Raw genomic sequence first — 17,659 nt, 5'->3', positions numbered from 1 at the left:
CAAAGCTAGTTGTGCCATCTGAATATTTCCAGTAGGGTACCTTGGTCTTTGGTTTAGAAGGAAGTCTACAGTTGACTGCCGGTGTCTTTCTTCACACCATCTTGCATCCTGGCATGCCCCCTCCAAGAGAGAGAAAAAGTGGTTGTCCTTGTCCTCTTCCGTTAGACTACCGGCTTCAATTGTTTGCTTCAGCGCACTGAGATGTCCAAAACGGGCTTGCAAACCCGCTGGGGAGCATCTTGGTAGAGGGTGTCGCAACCAGAAAACCAACCCATGATTATTAGTCCAATGGTATAGAACCACCCATGTGCGAGTAGCAAAGCTTCCGGTATCTTTGCACAGCTTCTCATAATCGCATCTTGCCGCCTCTGGGAGGTTCTCTGCGTCTCGTGCATGAGAAATCCAGAATTGGCTCGCATATGAAATGAATGGATTTTGCTTTGAAAGCCAACTGTTGATGTCATCCATAATTTTCCCGAAGCTTCGTATCCTACCCTCTGATGGGAGATCATGGCGCACATCAATCGCTCCATAACCAAAGATATTGGCGTAGTCCAGAAAGTTGATAAAGCGTACGCATATCTCTGTCATTCTAGCATGGACAAGCTCAACTTTCACGGATCCTTTCCAGGCCTGATGATTCTCTCGTCTTTGGTCTGCCGTCATTTTTGTATCAAGCAGAAACTGGCGTGCAGTTTGATGTAGGAAATCAACCTTCCCACCGTAGACAGATACAAAGAGTCCACATGCATCACGGAGTCGTTTCTCAAAGTCATCGTCGTCCTCGAGATCAAGATCTCCAAGGCAATTTGATTCTTTCGTGACATTGACAGCGGTGTTGAGTTCTCGTACTGAAAGTGGGCGATATGCGGCAAGCATGATGGATAATGCTCTTTGCGCAAACTTGTGGTCATTTCCTTGCCTGAGAATGGCTTCGTAGGCATCATCAAGAGATTCAGGCAGAGTACGAATTGCGTTTTCGATTGCAGTTTCCGTCCTCTTGATGAGACGCTTCTTGAAGTATTCGAATATCAGATGAACCCAAAGGTACGTTCGATGTTGGATCTCCAGAAGCCGTTGTTTCAGGTAGTCTTTGAAGGGGTTCTTCAAGTCTAACTTGGCGACACGATAGTTGATGACAAGGTTGATCTCCTTGCTAATCTTTTGAGACTGATCTTCATGTTCGCCGGGAATTCTGATTTTCGGGAATTCTTCCTGTAGCTCCCGAAATTTGGATGTGATGCAATAGTAAGGCCGGGCAGTCAACAGGAATTTGACATTGTTGATTTGATGCAAGCGATGTGCTTTTAGAAGATCGACTAGCTCTTCGACGCCATCCTCAGAACATTCATCCAAGGCATCGAGGACAAAGAACATCTCTTTGTATTCCGTTTTTTCAATCAGAAGTTGTTTGAATATACTCTCGAGATCAGACGGCATCTCGATGGTATTGCTGGTGACTCTATCCAAAGTACGGAGCTGTGCTGGGCTGTTGCACAAGAGCTGATGAATGAGCGAGCAGAGAGCTTGTTTGAATGTGTTCTGGTCTTGATCCTTGAAGAAAAAATAACAAATAGTGGCAGATCTCGGTAACTGGTGGTCAATGAGGAATTTCGACAGTACTGATTTGCCGCACCCTGGATCAGCTGATACTAGTAACAGATTGGAGTCGTGCTTTAGCCACTCTTCGTAGTTCTCATGACCTAAGAACCATTCGCAGGTCCCTTCTAAGCGGTCCTCGACTCGATCCTTATATCGCTGGTAGTCGGTAATATGGAACAGTTGCAGACGATTAAGCTCGTCCTTCGAGAGACGAGCTTTGTCCGCCTCGATTTGGCGCCTGAGGATTTCCGCATTGATTTTGCGATTTTCCTCTGCGACCTTGATGTTTTCTTTTTGAACAGAAAGCAACTGCAGGATGCGACCCTCCACTTTCTTGGTCACTTCGTTCAGCTGGACCAGCTCCTCGGATTGTGCGAGTGTAGAAATTGCGGTTAGTCCCCTGTACACTGTGTTTTCTGAATCCTTAACCTGATCCAACATGCCTTTCCAGTCATCGTACTGGATGACGTCTCGCGACCAGTTTTTCAAGCCATTCCGATGAAACCGCAGCACACTTTTGATTTGGAAGCGTAGCACATTTTGATACAACGCGATCACTTGCACCTCCAGTTCGTAAAGGGGGGTGCCAGTCACCATCTGGCTGTCGGATATTGACCTAGGGAATAATTTCGGTTCGAGTGCAGTATAGTACCTGATGCGGCCAGTGACGTAGGCGAGTCCGATTTCATTCGCCTCCTTCGCTGTGCTGGGGTTCGTAAGGAGAGGTAGGATGAGGCAGACACCGGCCCATGCAAGCGACGCTTCCGCTGATGAACTGACAGCAGCGGAAACGACGTTCTTCGCCGCAAGTACTATGTCTATCGCCGTGGTGACCTGATCTTCCAGAACGAAAGTCTCGCCTCGGAATCGGTATTTGATCTTTTTGTCGTCAATCATCTGCATACCGTCTTGGATTGCTGATGTGAGGGCATCCCGTCGCGAGGCTTTGGAAGAATGTGAACCTGAAATGGTTCAAAATTGTCAATCCCTCCATCATGCAGTGGGTACATAGTTCTTACCTGAGGGAAGACAGAGCACGGCATTATACTCCTCAACGAGATTCGGATCTTCAGCTGCGAGGGCATCATATGCGCGATCCCACAAAGATATCCTGTTTGAAACTAGAGTGGGCTCAATAACACCCTGCAGGCCTGTCGACTGAAGCTGTTGAGCACCATAGCTTGCCGTGGTAGGAGCTGATGTGGTATTCGCCAACTCATTTCCATTTCCGTTCGGCATCATAGTTGACAAGGCATCGCAGGACGAGCCTGTGGCTGCCTGGACAGAATTTTCGGGCCTGGCTGAAGTAGGGGTTTCCCCTCGTTTATCTCGCAGCCATTCACATAGAGATCGATGAAGCCTGCTCTTGGTCTTCCCTTTGCGTTTCTTCTTCTCAATTCCCTCCATCGCTACGACAATGTACGGGAGCCGGGATATTCGTGGTACCAGTTCTGTGTGTGCTTCTCGGTTGGGGAAGGGTGGTTTGGAGGGTGAGGAAAGCTCTTGAACTCAGAAGAACTTGAACAATCTGTGCTGGCTGGAAGAGTAGGCTGGGACAGCTGGAGAGATGTCTGGTGAATGAGCGGGGTTTTGGTGGAATTTCTAAGCGCTTCCATACTACAGAATCCACAGTTCATGTGTAACTCGCGACTGGTGGAAATGTAACTTGGCACAAACTCTTGTGAGCCCCCAATACTCAACCGAAGCCATTGAGTGTGCGATATTCCTACAGCAAACAATTCACCGTGACACTTGCCGCTCTACGGACTTCCTTCATCCAGCCAATCTTGTTAAGGCAAGTATTGAGTACATGAATGCGTTGTATCTGAACAACTTTTAAGTCACCAGGATACAGGAAGGCCTCAAATAAGATGCAAGGGCTGTCTTTGATGAGAGTAGTCGGTAATTCCGCTTATTTGCCCAGTAGGGTCAAATGCTCTGTTCATAGCTCCTCGTGGCTTGCGGGACTTGACGGCCATATATGTACATCCAAGACGCTAATCAAGCTATCTTTGTACGAATATGCCCATTCACTGGTTCTTCTAAGCTTTTCTCATCGAAGAACCCATGCACAGTTATACACTGCGATGTATCTTCCGGGTAGATACTGAGCGGATGTATGTATAGCAACAGAGAGCAACGCACAGACGATTACGCGCAATCAAGGATTGGACCGGCAGAAGAAATCACTGCGAGTCACGCATGCACTCTGAATAAGGGTATGCTCTTGCAAGACAAAGTATCCTGAGCCTGGGTATGTTGATGTTAAATCCAAACAGTGAGGCAGTTTCCTCTGTCTGGCGACGATCATTACCGGATAATGAACGCCAGGACATCAAGGTAAGTGAAAGCTCACCGCGCTACGTAAAACTCTAACACCACTCTTTCAAGATGTGGGGAGAGCAAATTTTAAGAACTCCGGTGGCTCCAGATTGCTGGTGGGGTATCGCATATACACCTTCCCTAACGGAATATTTTGTGGAAATCCCGCCTAGCCATCTAAGTGCTATGCTCGGCGAGATGCAAGAAATCCATCCAATAGAGGGCCTGATGGGCTCCCAAATGGAGAGATCAACAGCCGGACATCATAGTCCCTTTCTACATCCTACGGTGAGGCTCATCAAGGTATAAATTTTCGTAGACATAAGTATGAGAATCAAGTACAGTGACCACACCAGCAACAAATTCCTAAGCCCTCTCGAGACCTTTCAGGGAAAATGGCTTCCGCGCCGGGCACACACGTCATGGCTTCTATCGTGCTTGTGGCTGCTTGTTCTTTGACAGCCTTCGCGAAGCCCGTGCAAGTCAACACCGGGACGCCCCTGCTGCAGGACTTCGACGCCCTCGGAACTTGGTATGAAGGTGTTGCAGCGATCCCTTCTCATGGAAACCAGATAAACGGCACGTCCTCTACACCAGGAAAAGACACTTCCATTGCGATTGTCGGCGGAGGCATCTCCGGCCTGGCCACGGCGCTCATGCTTGAGAGCGTCGGTCTTCACAACTGGGAGATCATCGAGGCCAGCGACCGTGTCGGGGGCCGATTCAGGACTCGCTATGTGGGCGGGACCGACGAATGGGCCGAAATGGGGCCCATGAGACTGCCTTACAGTATCACGTACAAAGACGGCGAAACACTCGAATACACCGACCATCGCATGGTGTGGCAGCTGGCCGACATACTCAACAACATGAACGGGAACAACTCGGAGTGGAAGATCGACTTTATTCCCTGGATCCAGCATCATCCGAATGAGCTGCTCGCGCTGGGCACTGGAAGACATCCGGATGGAAGCATCCCGACTCGTGCGGAGATCGCTGCCAACTCCAGTCTCGGTAAGCCAGCGCCGTTGACATCCGAAGAGTACAAAAGCACGAAGCAGCAAATGGACGCCATCCTCAAGCGGAAGGAGACGCTCAAGTCTATTCAGCGGAACGTCTGGCGTGCTCACAAGCAAGCCATGGAAGATGGACTGGACGATTGGAGCGAGCAGTCCATGATGCGGAACGTCTTCAAAGCCAGCGAAAACGTCACGGATGCCATCTGGACAGCAACCGACTACGACGTTTTCTGGGACGAGCTGCATCACAACTCCAATCTGGCTCAGGATGGAGGCGAGAGCGCTCTGGGAGAAACTGAGTGGAAGTGCATTGACGGCGGATTCAGCCGGCTCTCCGATGCCTTCTTGCCGCACGTTCGCGACAGGCTCACTTTGAACCGGAAGGTCAGGAAGCTTGAGACAGTGCAAGGCTCCGATGGCCGGACTCGCACGCGTCTCTCGTGGTACCCGAGTGTCACCAATAGGACTTTCGAATCCAAGGACTACGACTACACGATCATGGCTGTTCCATTTACCATGACCCGCTTCATGGACCTGCCAAAATTCTCTTCTGTTCTTGGCCGAGCCATCAGTGAAGCCGGCCTTCGGTTCAAGTCAGCTTGCAAGGTTGCCCTGCTCTTCTCGGAGCGTTTCTGGGAGAAGGGAGAACGTCCTATTTTCGGCGGCTATTCAACCCCGCCCAGCGCTTCTGTCGGAGCATTGTACTACCCTGTGTATGGGATCAATGAAACCCGGCCTGGGTTGATTATGCACTATCGTGGTGGAGATTGGAGTGACCGATTCACCAGTTTCTCGGACGAGGAGCACGTGCAGACGGTTTTGGACGCGGTCGTGGATCTTCATGGAGAGCAAGCAAGAGAACTGTACACGGGAGACTATGAGAGACTGTGTTGGTTGCAGGATGAGCACACAGCAACGGCATGGTGCAGGCCGGACGTTGAGCAGCACAAGCTGTACATCCCGGCGTATCATCAGACTGAGCACAACACGATTTTCATTGGCGAGCACACAGCGCCGACTCATGCATGGATTAGTTCATCGTTGTACTCGTCAGTGCGAGGGTCTGTCCAGCTGCTGCTCGAGCTCGGTTTGATTGAGGAGGCTAAGGAGCTGAACCAGCGGTGGATGGGAAGATGGATCAATGTGTAATTAGCCTTGTTGTTGTTGTTGCCATAATACTCTATTCATCCTCTACTACAAAGCCTCTTTGCATTGCAATACCCATTGAGCCAGAGTTCGAAGCTCGTACGACCCCGCAACAATATAGCTTTAGCCGATGGGTTGACTGTACGACAGGCTGTTTGAAGTTGTGTTCAGACAAATTGTTGGCTTACGATCCTATGACATCTTTCTATATATTTATTAGGTGCGCGCTGGGGATTGCCTTTAGGCTAAGATGCACGTCAGTGTTCCTGCAGACCGATTGCGGGGCATAAGGCTATACGGGGTACGGGTGGGAAGGACGGCCCGAGTGGAGAAAATTAAGTGCATGTATGAGAACACTGTGCAGCTAAAACAAACACCACATCTGGCGACGGCGGGCAGCCAAGTCGCTTAAACAGGTCTGGGCCCCAGCAACTGCATGAGGAGGCTACAGCAATATTTCTTATTTAAGGGCGCCAAGCTTCATTTAGCCGACGGTAGAATCAACGTGTCACTCTCCCTGTGTCAGAAAACGGTAGGCGTGTACTTGGAAGTTTCTTGGCTGTTTGAAACACACCTGACCGGCGAAACATCACCTTCCACTGTCGTGATGGCGAATATGTCTGGATATATAAGGGAATGGGAATCCAGCTCCGGAAAACAATAACCACCAAAACTCAAGTCAAACAATCGCAATCATCATGGTCTCCTTCAAGTCGATTCTTCTCACCCTCACCGCCGCTGCCAGCGTCTTCTCCGCCCCGACCCCTGAGGCGGGCGAGCTGATCGCGAGGCAGAACACGCCAAGCGGCACCGGCACGCACAACGGCTACTTTTATTCCTTCTGGACCGACGGTGCTGGCCAGGTGACTTACACCAACGGCGCTGGCGGTTCGTACAGCGTGACGTGGTCCGGCAACGCCGGCAACTGGGTTGGCGGCAAGGGATGGCAGACGGGCAGCGCTAGGTAAGAAAAAAAAAACCCCCCCAAAACAAATCAATTTCTCAAAAAACGAAATTCTGACGCAATCAAACGCAGGACGATCAACTACTCGGGCACCTACAACCCCAACGGCAACTCGTACCTCGCCGTGTACGGCTGGTCGCGCAACCCGCTGGTGGAGTACTACATCGTCGAGTCGTACGGCACGTACAACCCGGGGTCCGGCGGCACCAAGAAGGGCACGGTCACGTCGGACGGCGGCACCTACGACATCTACGTCAGCACCCGCACCAACGCGCCCAGCATCGACGGCACCCAGACCTTCCAGCAGTACTGGTCCGTGCGCCAGTCCAAGCGCGTCGGCGGCACCGTGACGACCAAGAACCACTTCGATGCCTGGGCCGCCGTTGGCCTTAACCTGGGCACTTTCGACTACCAGATCGTCGCTACCGAGGGCTACCAGAGCAGCGGATCGGCCACGATCACCGTGCAGTAAGCGAAGGCGGTCGAGGACGGTTGGTTTCTGGTCTTCCGCTGTATGTGGTGAGGTGGATGTTGGCTGCTTTTCGGAGCATTCTCTCATTTTCATGCGGAGGCTTGACCGTTGCACTGGTGCATCAGTGCCCTCCGAGAACTTCCGTATTGATAGGCAGAGGGATGTTGATTGGTCTTCGTGTACATACGCAGAATTCGAGCTAACGCGGCTCATTCTTTCCCGCAACGCTACTGACCCTTTTTGCAACGTGGTGATCGCCGGGTAGGTCTCTCTGCACCTACAGCGCAGCGCTCCGGATGCGCATCAACATTTTTATGTGATATTTCTTGAGTATTATTGTTGAAAAAGGGCTAAGCGAGAGCCGGGTAATCTGAGAGCGCGAAGTGCTATATTCTACATGAATGGACCAGAATATTTACAACCATTTCAACAACAAACCGCATCGCTGCCCTATTCGAGACCCTTGTCGTAGATCAAATGCAGGCAATCAAAACATTCCCCTAATAGGCATGCTGGGTTGCAAAGAACTCCTCCAACAGTTCAATCTGCGCCGGGCTAGCCAAGGGCCATTCCCCCCATCCATCGCCCAAGCGCATAGTCACATTCTTCCCCCGCGAATTCGCCTCCCACCTCACCAACCCATCCTCTCCCGCACCCCCATGACCGTTAGGATCCTGCGTCTTGACAAAGTTGACCCAGTACGCCGACATCTTCCGCGCAATCTCGAAGTCCTCGTCCTCCCAGGGGAAGTCGGTGCCGTACAAGTTGTCGAGCGCGTAGGGGATCTCGGACATGTGGAAAGCGCCGCGGTCCTGGCCGGGCGGGGCGTGGTCCCAGTAGTAAGTCCAGATAGGGCTCTTGGTGGTGGGGCTCGCGTCCCAGCCGTTGGCGTACAGCCAGGAGGACACGAGCGAGGTGTCGCGGTAGTGCGCGTTGAACGACATGCCGGCCTGCGTAGCGTTCGCGGCCGGGTAGAGCGCGAGGAAGCGCTGCGCCAGCTCGTCGTCGCCATACTGCTCTTGAAGGTCAGCAACGTACTCGGCGACGGTAATGTTGATGGGCAGCTCGGCGCCGCTCTCGTCCTTGGTGTTGCCCGTGATGAGCGGGACGTCGTTGGCAGGCCCGTTGTGCATCGTGTTCCAGTACGTGTCCGGGATGGCCCAATAGTCCAGCACGGCGCCCCAGCTGCCGGACGCGCTGTTGAGCGTGTCGAGCGGGAGCTGGCGCAGCTGGTCGACGGAAGTGGCGTTGAAGCTTTCCATGAAGCTGACGCCGGCAGCCAGCGCCGTCGACATGTTCCGGTAGTTCTCTGCGAGCGACGAGCAGAGCGGGTCGCGCGGGTAGCGGATGCCGCTCTCGACGATGGCGCCCTTGATGAGGCCCGCGGTTAGCGGGCTGTTTACCATGTGGTAAGTTGCCGCAGACCCGGCCGATTGTCCCGCGACGGTGATGCGCTCGGGATCGCCGCCAAAGGACGCGATATTGTCGTAGACCCACTGAAGCGCTGCGAACTCGTCCAGCATGCCCCAGTTCCCGGAGACGTTGCGGCCCACTTCCCGCGACATTTCTTCGTTGAGCTGCGGGTGCGCGAGCCAGCCCATGGGCCCGTCTCGGCGGTTGTAGTTCACGAAGACGATGCCCTTGGCTGCCATGCCGCCGCCGTCGAACATTGATGCGGCGGCTGAGCCTCCTGCTGGGTAAGACCAAAGCATCACAGGACGTTTCTCGTCAGTGGAATTGGCTGAGGTCCAGATGTTCAGGTTGAGACAGTTCTCGCTGGTGGTTGTAGTGGTGTCTGACGTCGTCTGACGCTTGGTGGGACCGCCAAAGGAGGTTCCTTGCGGACAGACATCTCCGAATGCGTTGGTTTGCAGAGTGTTGTTCCATGCCGCATGCTTCTGCGGCGGACGCCAACGGTTGGCACCCGACGTGTCAGCGGCGAAGGGGATGCCTTTCCAGACCGTGATATCCGCCCAGTTGGAAATATTGGTGATCGGCTGGCTGGAAAAGGCCGGGATGCCTTGGACTGGGCCGTATTTGGTTTCGATGACTTGATCGTAGAGGGCGGCCTGCACACCATGTGCCAGGCCCACACTTATGGTTGTAACGAATGTTCCTTTCATCCTTTTGTGTAGGTACGAAAGGCTGTGAACGAATGACTGTGGGATAGATAGATAGGTGGTTCCTAACTATACTTATATGACAGACAAGTAGCTACTGACTAACTGTATACTTATTAACCTTATGTCCGAACCCAACTCGGAGCCGACCACCGATATGCATATCCCTTTCCTCAAACGGGGGGTGACGACGACAACTGACGAATCTTGATGCTTTAACAAGTAGGTCCAATCTAGAATTGGATTAGTCTGTTCAGTTTGATTCCTGCCGAGAAACCGTTCCTTGCATATTGTTTCGAGGCCAAACAAACAGCACCATCTCGATGTTCGATGCCGAATTTCTCGGGATGGCCTCGGATATGTAAAACATACGATGCTGCTCCGTTCAAATTAGCTAACAGTGGTGTGAATGAAGACTGATTGAAGGAGCATAGGAGAGCAGACGATGTGAGCAAGGGGCAACATGGGTGAGTTTGAAGACCACGTTGATGGGTCCGAGTTTTGAGTGTTACGTATATATGCTTATTACCTCCCACTTCTCTTTGGCTATCGTATGTTACTCTCTACTTATGAATAGTGAAATCTAACAGCAACGAAAATAGAGCCGTGACCATCAGAGATAATCCAGCGAAAAGTTGCAGACCCAAATAGTTCCCGGTGGATTTAAGAAGTGCACCAGAGATAGGTGGGCCAATAAGAGAACCAATTCCCTTCAATACGGAAACCATACCAAGCCGTGTACCAAGAAGGTTCAAATCCGAGGTGATTTGTGTTAGAACCACTGGGGCAAGCGAGACAACACCACCTGAGAAGAACCCGTAGAGAACAGAAAATGCAACATTCCCAGCAGTATTAGTCACACTGATCCAGTAGAGTATACTGGCGCCACTGAGAGCTGAAATCATAATGTAACATCTTAAGGAACCAATCTTGTCGGCCACAAACGAGGGAACAATGCGGCCCGGGATCGAAGAGGCATTTAAAATCGAAAGCAGGTAGTTGGCGAGGTTGTTCGTTCGCATACCGTGTTCCAAAGCGTAGCTCTGCAGGTAGAAGATGGGCTCGAAATATGCGACATTGCTGAAGAAGATCGCAATCGTGTATATGATATAAGTGCGTTCCTTGAGTGCAGTCCGATCGATGAACCGTCCGGGGGAGAAGGTCTTTTTCGGGGAGATTCGGGCTGCTTGACGCGGTCGGATGACGAATATAGCGAAAGAGCACATAGCAAAACAAATAAATCCCATGATGCGTACAGTCCATCCAAAGCCGATCCGTGGTTGGAGGTTCTGGAACATAAGAGGATAAATGGTTGCGCCGAGGCTGCTACCAACAGTGGCCAAGGCCATTGCCCGGGCCCTTCGCTTCACGAAGTATTTCGGAACAACTGCAATGGATGGTATTTGCAGACAGCATGTACCGAGACCCATGCAGATGCCCTGGGCGAGGAGTATTTGCCAGTAAGTCTTGCAAACACTCGTCATCATGAACCCGAAGGTCACGAGAAAAGTACCCGCGATAAGCAGTGCTTTGCAATGCCCTGCATCATACAGTGGCCCGACAAAAACACTGATAGACATGAGGCAGAATACTTGAACCGATCCGATCCAGGAAATTGCAGAAGGCGACGAACCCTGGAGATGATTCTCATAATATGTTTGGAAGACGCCGAAACTATTAAGCAACCCCCTGCAATCATTAGTGATTCACCTGACGTCATGAAGCTAATCTCACTTACAAGTGGTTGAAGTAGAGGGCAAAACATCCAGCCACTTGCAGCCATGCCAGTAAGCCCCCGTCTGGCGGGTCGGCAGGAGGCGAAGGAATTTGGGGCTCAACTTCCGCAGGCGTTTCAATAGCGGCTGCACTGCTCTCCTTGCCAGAGCCGTCTACGGCAGAGGACATATTGATTGGTCGTTGTCGGAATAAGCTCTAAACACAAGCTTCGTAGCTGGGTCCCGCGGCGGGTTGCCTCAGGCAAGATACGGAAAGGATGGGGCGGACCGCACTCCAGGTCTCATCTCCATGTGTCGACAGTCTTTTCATTGTCTGGGACCGGAAGAATGTTATCCGGAAATCTTTCCCAAAGTTGCGACATCGGACTCGGATCGTCATCGGCAGTGAACGTCGGCATTCCGACTTGCAGACCGTCTATTCCGGCGCTCGACGCCGCCTGCTTTTCCGTCCCGTATTGCTAATAGCCATGTCCTACCCCGCAGCTCGTGGACTGGCGTGCTGCGGGATCCTGCCGGATAATCCTTGTTGAGAAACCCCGCGCTCGGGTAGGGCGGCGCGAGCTGTGGAGGTGGCTTGCTGGAGGCTGGAGACACCGGTAGTTTTGGACGTCGATTCCCCTAATAAGCTAGAGCCATGCTATACAGGAAGGAGTGCTGAAAGATGCAAATGCGGAGATGCAGGCGTACAATTGAGTTGCGTCAAAGCTGTTCATCCCTGGTGTGTGCTGTGCCTCCTGTACGGCCTCGCGCCAGTCATACCCAACGAGACTCAAGACTACGAAATTCTGATGGCCACGACCTTGCCGCCACCAACGCCTCCACCCGAAGTCGTTACGTACAAAACATCAGCATCATTTTCTGTCGCCCCAAACATTGCAGAAGTAGCTCCCACAACATCAGTGGAGCCCGATCCACCAGCAACGAGTTCCTGGGTACCATTGAAGAAGATCTTTTCAATCGCGTTACTGCCTCCGCTCGCCACAAAAGCTGCGTCGTCGATAAGCGCAAAGTCATCACCCGCATACCCCCCAACGAGCGTTTCATATGGACCTGTCGCCATTCCTGTAGTGGGATCTATCTCCACTCGACAGAAGAGTTTCTTTCCCGTGTTCGTGTAATACACGTACCCGTCGCGATACTTCACCCCGTTCGCACCGAGCGAGAGACCGCCGGAGGAGGAGTTGGTCGGGGGAGCAATGGTCGTATCCTGAAGAGCAGCGCTGAACTCGCCTGTTGTAGTGTCGACAAGCCAGATCACGCCGGCAGTCGAATCAGCCACGAGGATGGTACCCGCAGCACCGTCAAGTGTCGCGACGCCGTTGAGGAAGCTTGCATCGGGTATCGTCACCACCTTTGACACCTGGGCATCTCCGCCACCGTTGAGGTCCATGGTCCAGATGGTGTCATGGTTGGCGCTGATCGCAAAGACGTCTGGAGACAGTTCCGAAATGCCGTTGACGCGAGTGCTGCCATCGAAGGAGTGGACGAGCTTGGTTGTATTGCCAGAGCCTGGCTGTGTCGGGTTGACTTCGTGGATTTCCGCTTCGTACAAAAGGGTGATGAGGATATTGCCATTGGTCCGAACAGCGAGGTTTTCGACCGAGGTTCCGTTGGCAAATTGATGGACCTGGGTGAGAGAGCTTTCGCGGGTGGCGAGGAGGGTCTCCGCGCAACAGAAACCGATAGCTGCCGTAAGAAGCAAGGGAGTTCGGAACATTTTGCTTCTCATTCTTCGGGAACACGAGGGGATTGGGGATAAGGTTCAATTTACTCTAAGGTGTGTGGACGCTTTATACTCCTGAACCACCATAGCTTTGTCTTTAGCATGATTCAGATAATCATGCCAAGCGTTGATGGACTTCCTAAGCAGGGTGTGCCAAGTAACACACTTGTACTACCGAGCCTCAAGAGTTAGAGAAAAACGAGATATGCAAGGGACAGAAAATGCCGAACCTTGTTTGGTCGGGGCTATATTGCGCAGTTGGCTCGCGGTTGTTATATCCGAGCACTTACTGATGCTTAACGCCGAGGGCATGTACTACTCAAAAGCCAATCACGCGAACGACACCACTGATAACAGGATGGATTGACTTGCTTCTTCGTCCAGGAATGGAAATAAAGAACAAAAATGGCTACGTGGGAGAACATTCGGAAGCAACAGAATAAAATGTTTGTTTGTCCCAGGTGACAACATGAAGGTAAAGAGCCATTCCACTAGTTGCTTCACGATGAATCGGTAGCCGGTCACATGTGCATTGACAAAGATCATTTGGTTGTGTTTGAATAACATTGAACATTAGTCGCATTGTTCCGGTCGTAAAGACGGAACAGCATTACGAAATATTTTAAGCCTAGTAATGGGCGCTTTTCCCCCCAGCAACTCCAACTCTCCTTTCATTACTGTTTTTCTTAGCATAGAGAAGTAAGAATTTCCTTTTAGAGAGTGAACTTCAACAACAGGCTCAGTAGAGTTCTCAAGCGGTAGCCTGAGAAACCTGCACGCGGAGCCGATCCTCGCACACAAGTCCACCCGGCTGGATATAGCAAACGCCCCTGATGGGTGCAGTACCAATGAGGGTAGTGTTGGTACCATCAAGCTCAACGGTCGAATTGACAGAGACAGCTGTCAAAGAAATTAGCAAAACTGACGAATCACGGACGTGGGTTCAAGCTGGTCTTCTTACATCTCTCAGGCACCACGGCGGTGTCAAACTGGGCGTTCAGGTCGCCAGTGCAGAACCTGTTCGGCGAAGCACCCGCCTCGGTCGTCGTCTTGAAGCAGCTGGTGTAGCCGCCACCGCTGTACTGGAACGTGAAGTCCTCGGACTTGTAGCCCTCCTGCACACTGCTGGTGAAGTTCCGGTACGTGATGTCCCAGTAGCCGTACTGGCTCGGCTCCTCGTCAGAGCCAGTGTTGTCGAGGAGATCAACTTCGTCGATATCGACAGCGGCGGAGACGCTTTCCTGCGCGTTGAGCAGCAGGCCTCCAGAGGCATCGATGGTGACAGGGCGGCCGGTCAGAGTCGTGTTGTAGTCGATCTTGATAGCTGGTAGAGCGTGAGCTTCAAGGAAAAAGATCAGAGGAAAGAAAGGTACTCACACTCGCTCGAGTTGCCCCAGTACACGGCAAAATCAGGCGTGTCGCACTCAGTCACGAACAAGACAACTTTTGTCTTGGTTCCGAGCGTGATGTTCGGGTTCGGTCCGTTAAAGTTGTACTGCCAGTTGCAGTTGGCGCTGGCACCGAGCTTGGCGTTTTCAATGGTGAAATTGGCCCAGCTGATGCCGTCGGCCGGGCCGCTGGTAGCAGTGACGTCAAAAGTGCCGACATCACCACTGAAATCGGTGAGGTCCGGGACAGTAGCGGCGGCAGCAGCTCCAATGGCCGCAAAGGCAGCGGTGGCGAATGTAGTCGACGAGTGCATATTGTCTGCAGCGAGTGTTGAGAATTACAAAGGTTTTACGCTAACGAATGACGGCGATGAGGATCATGTTCTTCATCGGTGTAGTCCCCTATTAAATATTGTTTCTCGACGGTTACATTCGTATAACCGATGTCGAATCGCCGGCGCTAGCAGGCATTTCTCCTGGTTGAGTTTCACGATATTCCGCGCGCATATACGGAGCCTGTGCGCGCATCAAAACCGGCTAGAGTGGATCGGGCAGCTAGTGAAACCAGCAGCCGCCCAGGGACCGAACGATAGTTTAAAAATAGCCGTGTGTGTTTTCATGCCAGGCGGCATAGTAGGCCAAGCTTCCGGAGATTTCCTGCTGATTTGAGCCTCAGGGTGAGCCCAAACCTTGAGGTGAGAGGCAACGCTGGATCGAAGCCACTGCGGGGGATGGTCACGCCATGCTTGGACCCCAATGCTTGGCTGTGAACCCTGGAATGTAGTGGCCGCTAGCTGCAAACAGCTTTGCCCGCAATGTGGCAACGCGAGCATCCCAGAACCGTTGACACCGGCTCTTGTTCCCAAATAGAGCAAGGTAGTACCTGACTGTGCCTGACGGACATGCGGGATGGCCCGTCTCGACCTGAGCGGATGGCCAACGCATGAAATTTTTAGGTCAACTCCGGATTACCCACCTCGCTTGGCGCTTCGTCCCGTGCGGGAATCTCGCCTCGGTCGATTGTTTTGCAAGGACCTAGACCGTATTGGGCATGTAGCGTTATACGTGGCGTTGATTTCCAGCACATACTCCGCACATCACTCGTGTTCGGCAATGTGCCGTCAAGCCACTCGAACGTTGAGCCTCTTTTTGGCTACTTCTCAGAACCAAGGAGACATTGCTTTCTACCAATCACTCATCCCTACTGTGTTGACATTCCCTCCAATGCGCACATGTGAGTTCTACCCAATCCGTATACTTTCAAAAGTCTTCGCCAGTCCAGAGACAGCTCTTTCAACATGTTCCGCCGGTTCCGATGACAATGGACGGGGGGTATATAGCCAGCAAAGGTCCACGTCGCCGATTCGCTGTGAGAATCCGTCGCGTTCTTCTGATACGATTACGAATGCAGCCGGAATATTGGAAACCACTCGACTAGACGAATCAGGGTCCGACAGTGGTCTAAGGTGGACCTCAGGGGTGTATGCAGCAATCATGCCTCTCCAGGTGCTTTGAGTGGAGACGCGTCGGCCAAAGTCTCTTTCCTCTTCACTGGTTTTCCGGCCGCAGAGGAAGAAGGGAGAATAGTACGAGACGCCATTTGGGGCGTTCAGAACGGCAAAGTACTTGGCTTTTTGCTCTCGTGGTGATTGGAACCGGCCTCGAAATGCTCCGGGATAATCGGCATGGATAATCTGAAGCTGAACGAAGCTTGCAGTGACTCTGAGATACGGCGACACTTCCACACGAGTACTTGTTGTGGTAACCGACTCCCGACGAAGCTGATCCACTCCTACTACGCCTGATGGCAGACTCTGATCATTGTCTACCCTGACTTCCACTGATCCCTGGTGCCTTACTTTCTCGGATGGTGCAATTTCAATGCCAGCCCGGATCCTCAGGTCATCGTCAACCCAGTGAGAACGTGATCGACTCCAGCTCTGATTAGATAACTTGCCTTCCCAACCTGTCCACGACCAGCTGGGGAACTCTGTTCTCCGTGCACCAGGTTGTTCCATGTACCAACATAGCCCCCGCATGAAGTCCATGGAGGCTGTGCGGGAATTATCCTCGGGCAGGAAGGCATCGCCTTGGAATTGCGGATGCTCGAACGAGGCGCCGGCAGGCCAGTGCACCTGCAGCGGAACCCCCCAGAGATGCGACGGCGCATTCGTCTTTCGTTGCCTCTCGTGGAACTTCAACGTACCGAGAATGCCATTCAGCGCGTCCGACTGGTAAGACAGGGACCGTGACGAGTACTCGATGATGTTGCGGTCAATGAATTGGGAGTAGCGAAGGTTGAACATGGATATGTCACCCCAATTGGCCTCGGTGCGGAAGTAGTCGCCGTCCTTCGTATGGTAGCTTTCCAGTGGCAGGTCAATCGCCTCCATGCAATACATTGAGTCGCACTCAAAATATGCTTGCTGCTCGGTGAAGAACAGGCGGCGCGGAGACAATGCTGCCTCTTGGTAAGTCCAGCCTCGAGTCGACCATCGGGCCTTCCGGATTTGTGTCTGCGGCTCCGGCAGGGATGAGACGATCCAGTGCCCATTGATGGGAGCCGAAGGTTGACGAGTTCGAGGTCTGTCTCCTACTCCAGGAAGACCGTAACTTGAATCTTCTCCAGCAGATGCTATGATTGTCACCTGCGCGTTGTTGTAGACGAGGTCCATGTTGCTGATCTGAAAAATCTTGTCTTCAAGGTCCTCTTGGTTTATGCAATATTTGTCCACCCACAGATACTGGTAATTCAGCTTCTCAGTGACTACCAATGCATCTCGAATGACTCTTGGAAGGGTTTTCGGGAGGTCTCCAGGTTTCGGTGGCTCTGACTCTTCTGTTCGTTCTGCCGTACCCCAGACGTAGCTCAGAGCGCAGTACGAACAATCTTCTGGCGCCTGGACAATCCGTCTACTGCTGCAGTCAATGACTCGGAAGGTACTGAACGGTCGGCGTTTGCCTGCTTTGCACCATGTCCGATGAGAGGAGGAGCAGTAGCTCAACCATCGGCGTAGGATATTGAAATCGATGTTGTACGGGTCCAAGCGTCGACACACAATGGATGGCTTTCCTTGTCCGACGTATGGCTCTGAAGGAGCGAGATACTCGTCGTATATGGCTTTGGAATTTTCTCCTGTGTCTATCCATTCCCGGGAATCCAGAGG

General features: G+C 52.3%; 7 protein-coding genes across 7 annotated transcripts; 2 read left to right on the top strand and 5 right to left on the bottom strand.

Annotated features, from left to right (window-relative positions):
- Positions 1 to 614: 614 nt before the first annotated feature.
- LTHEOB_9595 (uncharacterized protein) lies at positions 615 to 2,844 on the bottom strand (the record flags this gene model as incomplete). The annotated part of the gene is made up of 3 exons (XM_035519199.1): positions 615 to 656; positions 715 to 2,564; positions 2,622 to 2,844. The coding sequence occupies 3 exons, from the start codon at positions 2,842 to 2,844 to the stop codon at positions 615 to 617; spliced, it is 2,115 nt and encodes a 704-aa protein (XP_035368822.1).
- Positions 2,845 to 4,319: 1,475 nt separating this feature from the next.
- On the top strand, positions 4,320 to 6,092 carry LTHEOB_9594 (L-amino acid oxidase protein; the record flags this gene model as incomplete). The annotated part of the gene is made up of 1 exon (XM_035519198.1): positions 4,320 to 6,092. The coding sequence occupies one exon, from the start codon at positions 4,320 to 4,322 to the stop codon at positions 6,090 to 6,092; it is 1,773 nt and encodes a 590-aa protein (XP_035368821.1).
- A 695-nt stretch (positions 6,093 to 6,787) lies between these two features.
- Positions 6,788 to 7,525, top strand: LTHEOB_9593 (Endo-beta-xylanase; the record flags this gene model as incomplete). The annotated part of the gene is made up of 2 exons (XM_035519197.1): positions 6,788 to 7,053; positions 7,126 to 7,525. The coding sequence occupies 2 exons, from the start codon at positions 6,788 to 6,790 to the stop codon at positions 7,523 to 7,525; spliced, it is 666 nt and encodes a 221-aa protein (XP_035368820.1).
- A 500-nt stretch (positions 7,526 to 8,025) lies between these two features.
- On the bottom strand, positions 8,026 to 9,648 carry LTHEOB_9592 (Carboxylesterase; the record flags this gene model as incomplete). Its single annotated transcript, XM_035519196.1, has 1 exon — positions 8,026 to 9,648. One exon carries the CDS (start codon positions 9,646 to 9,648, stop codon positions 8,026 to 8,028), a length of 1,623 nt encoding a protein of 540 aa, XP_035368819.1.
- Positions 9,649 to 12,156: 2,508 nt separating this feature from the next.
- Positions 12,157 to 13,110, bottom strand: LTHEOB_9591 (Six-bladed beta-propeller -like protein; the record flags this gene model as incomplete). Its single annotated transcript, XM_035519195.1, has 1 exon — positions 12,157 to 13,110. The coding sequence occupies one exon, from the start codon at positions 13,108 to 13,110 to the stop codon at positions 12,157 to 12,159; it is 954 nt and encodes a 317-aa protein (XP_035368818.1).
- Positions 13,111 to 13,855: 745 nt separating this feature from the next.
- On the bottom strand, positions 13,856 to 14,806 carry LTHEOB_9590 (Diaminopimelate decarboxylase; the record flags this gene model as incomplete). Its single annotated transcript, XM_035519194.1, has 3 exons — positions 13,856 to 14,004; positions 14,066 to 14,428; positions 14,482 to 14,806. The coding sequence occupies 3 exons, from the start codon at positions 14,804 to 14,806 to the stop codon at positions 13,856 to 13,858; spliced, it is 837 nt and encodes a 278-aa protein (XP_035368817.1).
- A 1,630-nt stretch (positions 14,807 to 16,436) lies between these two features.
- LTHEOB_9589 (uncharacterized protein) lies at positions 16,437 to 17,501 on the bottom strand (the record flags this gene model as incomplete). Its single annotated transcript, XM_035519192.1, has 3 exons — positions 16,437 to 16,458; positions 16,515 to 17,282; positions 17,437 to 17,501. 3 exons carry the CDS (start codon positions 17,499 to 17,501, stop codon positions 16,437 to 16,439), a joined length of 855 nt encoding a protein of 284 aa, XP_035368816.1.
- Positions 17,502 to 17,659: the final 158 nt, after the last annotated feature.

This window comes from Lasiodiplodia theobromae (assembly GCF_012971845.1).
Source record: "Lasiodiplodia theobromae strain AM2As chromosome Unknown scaffold_32, whole genome shotgun sequence".
In the NCBI taxonomy this organism is placed as follows: Eukaryota; Fungi; Ascomycota; class Dothideomycetes; order Botryosphaeriales; family Botryosphaeriaceae; genus Lasiodiplodia; species Lasiodiplodia theobromae.
This window is presented reverse-complemented; position numbering and strand designations above follow the sequence as displayed.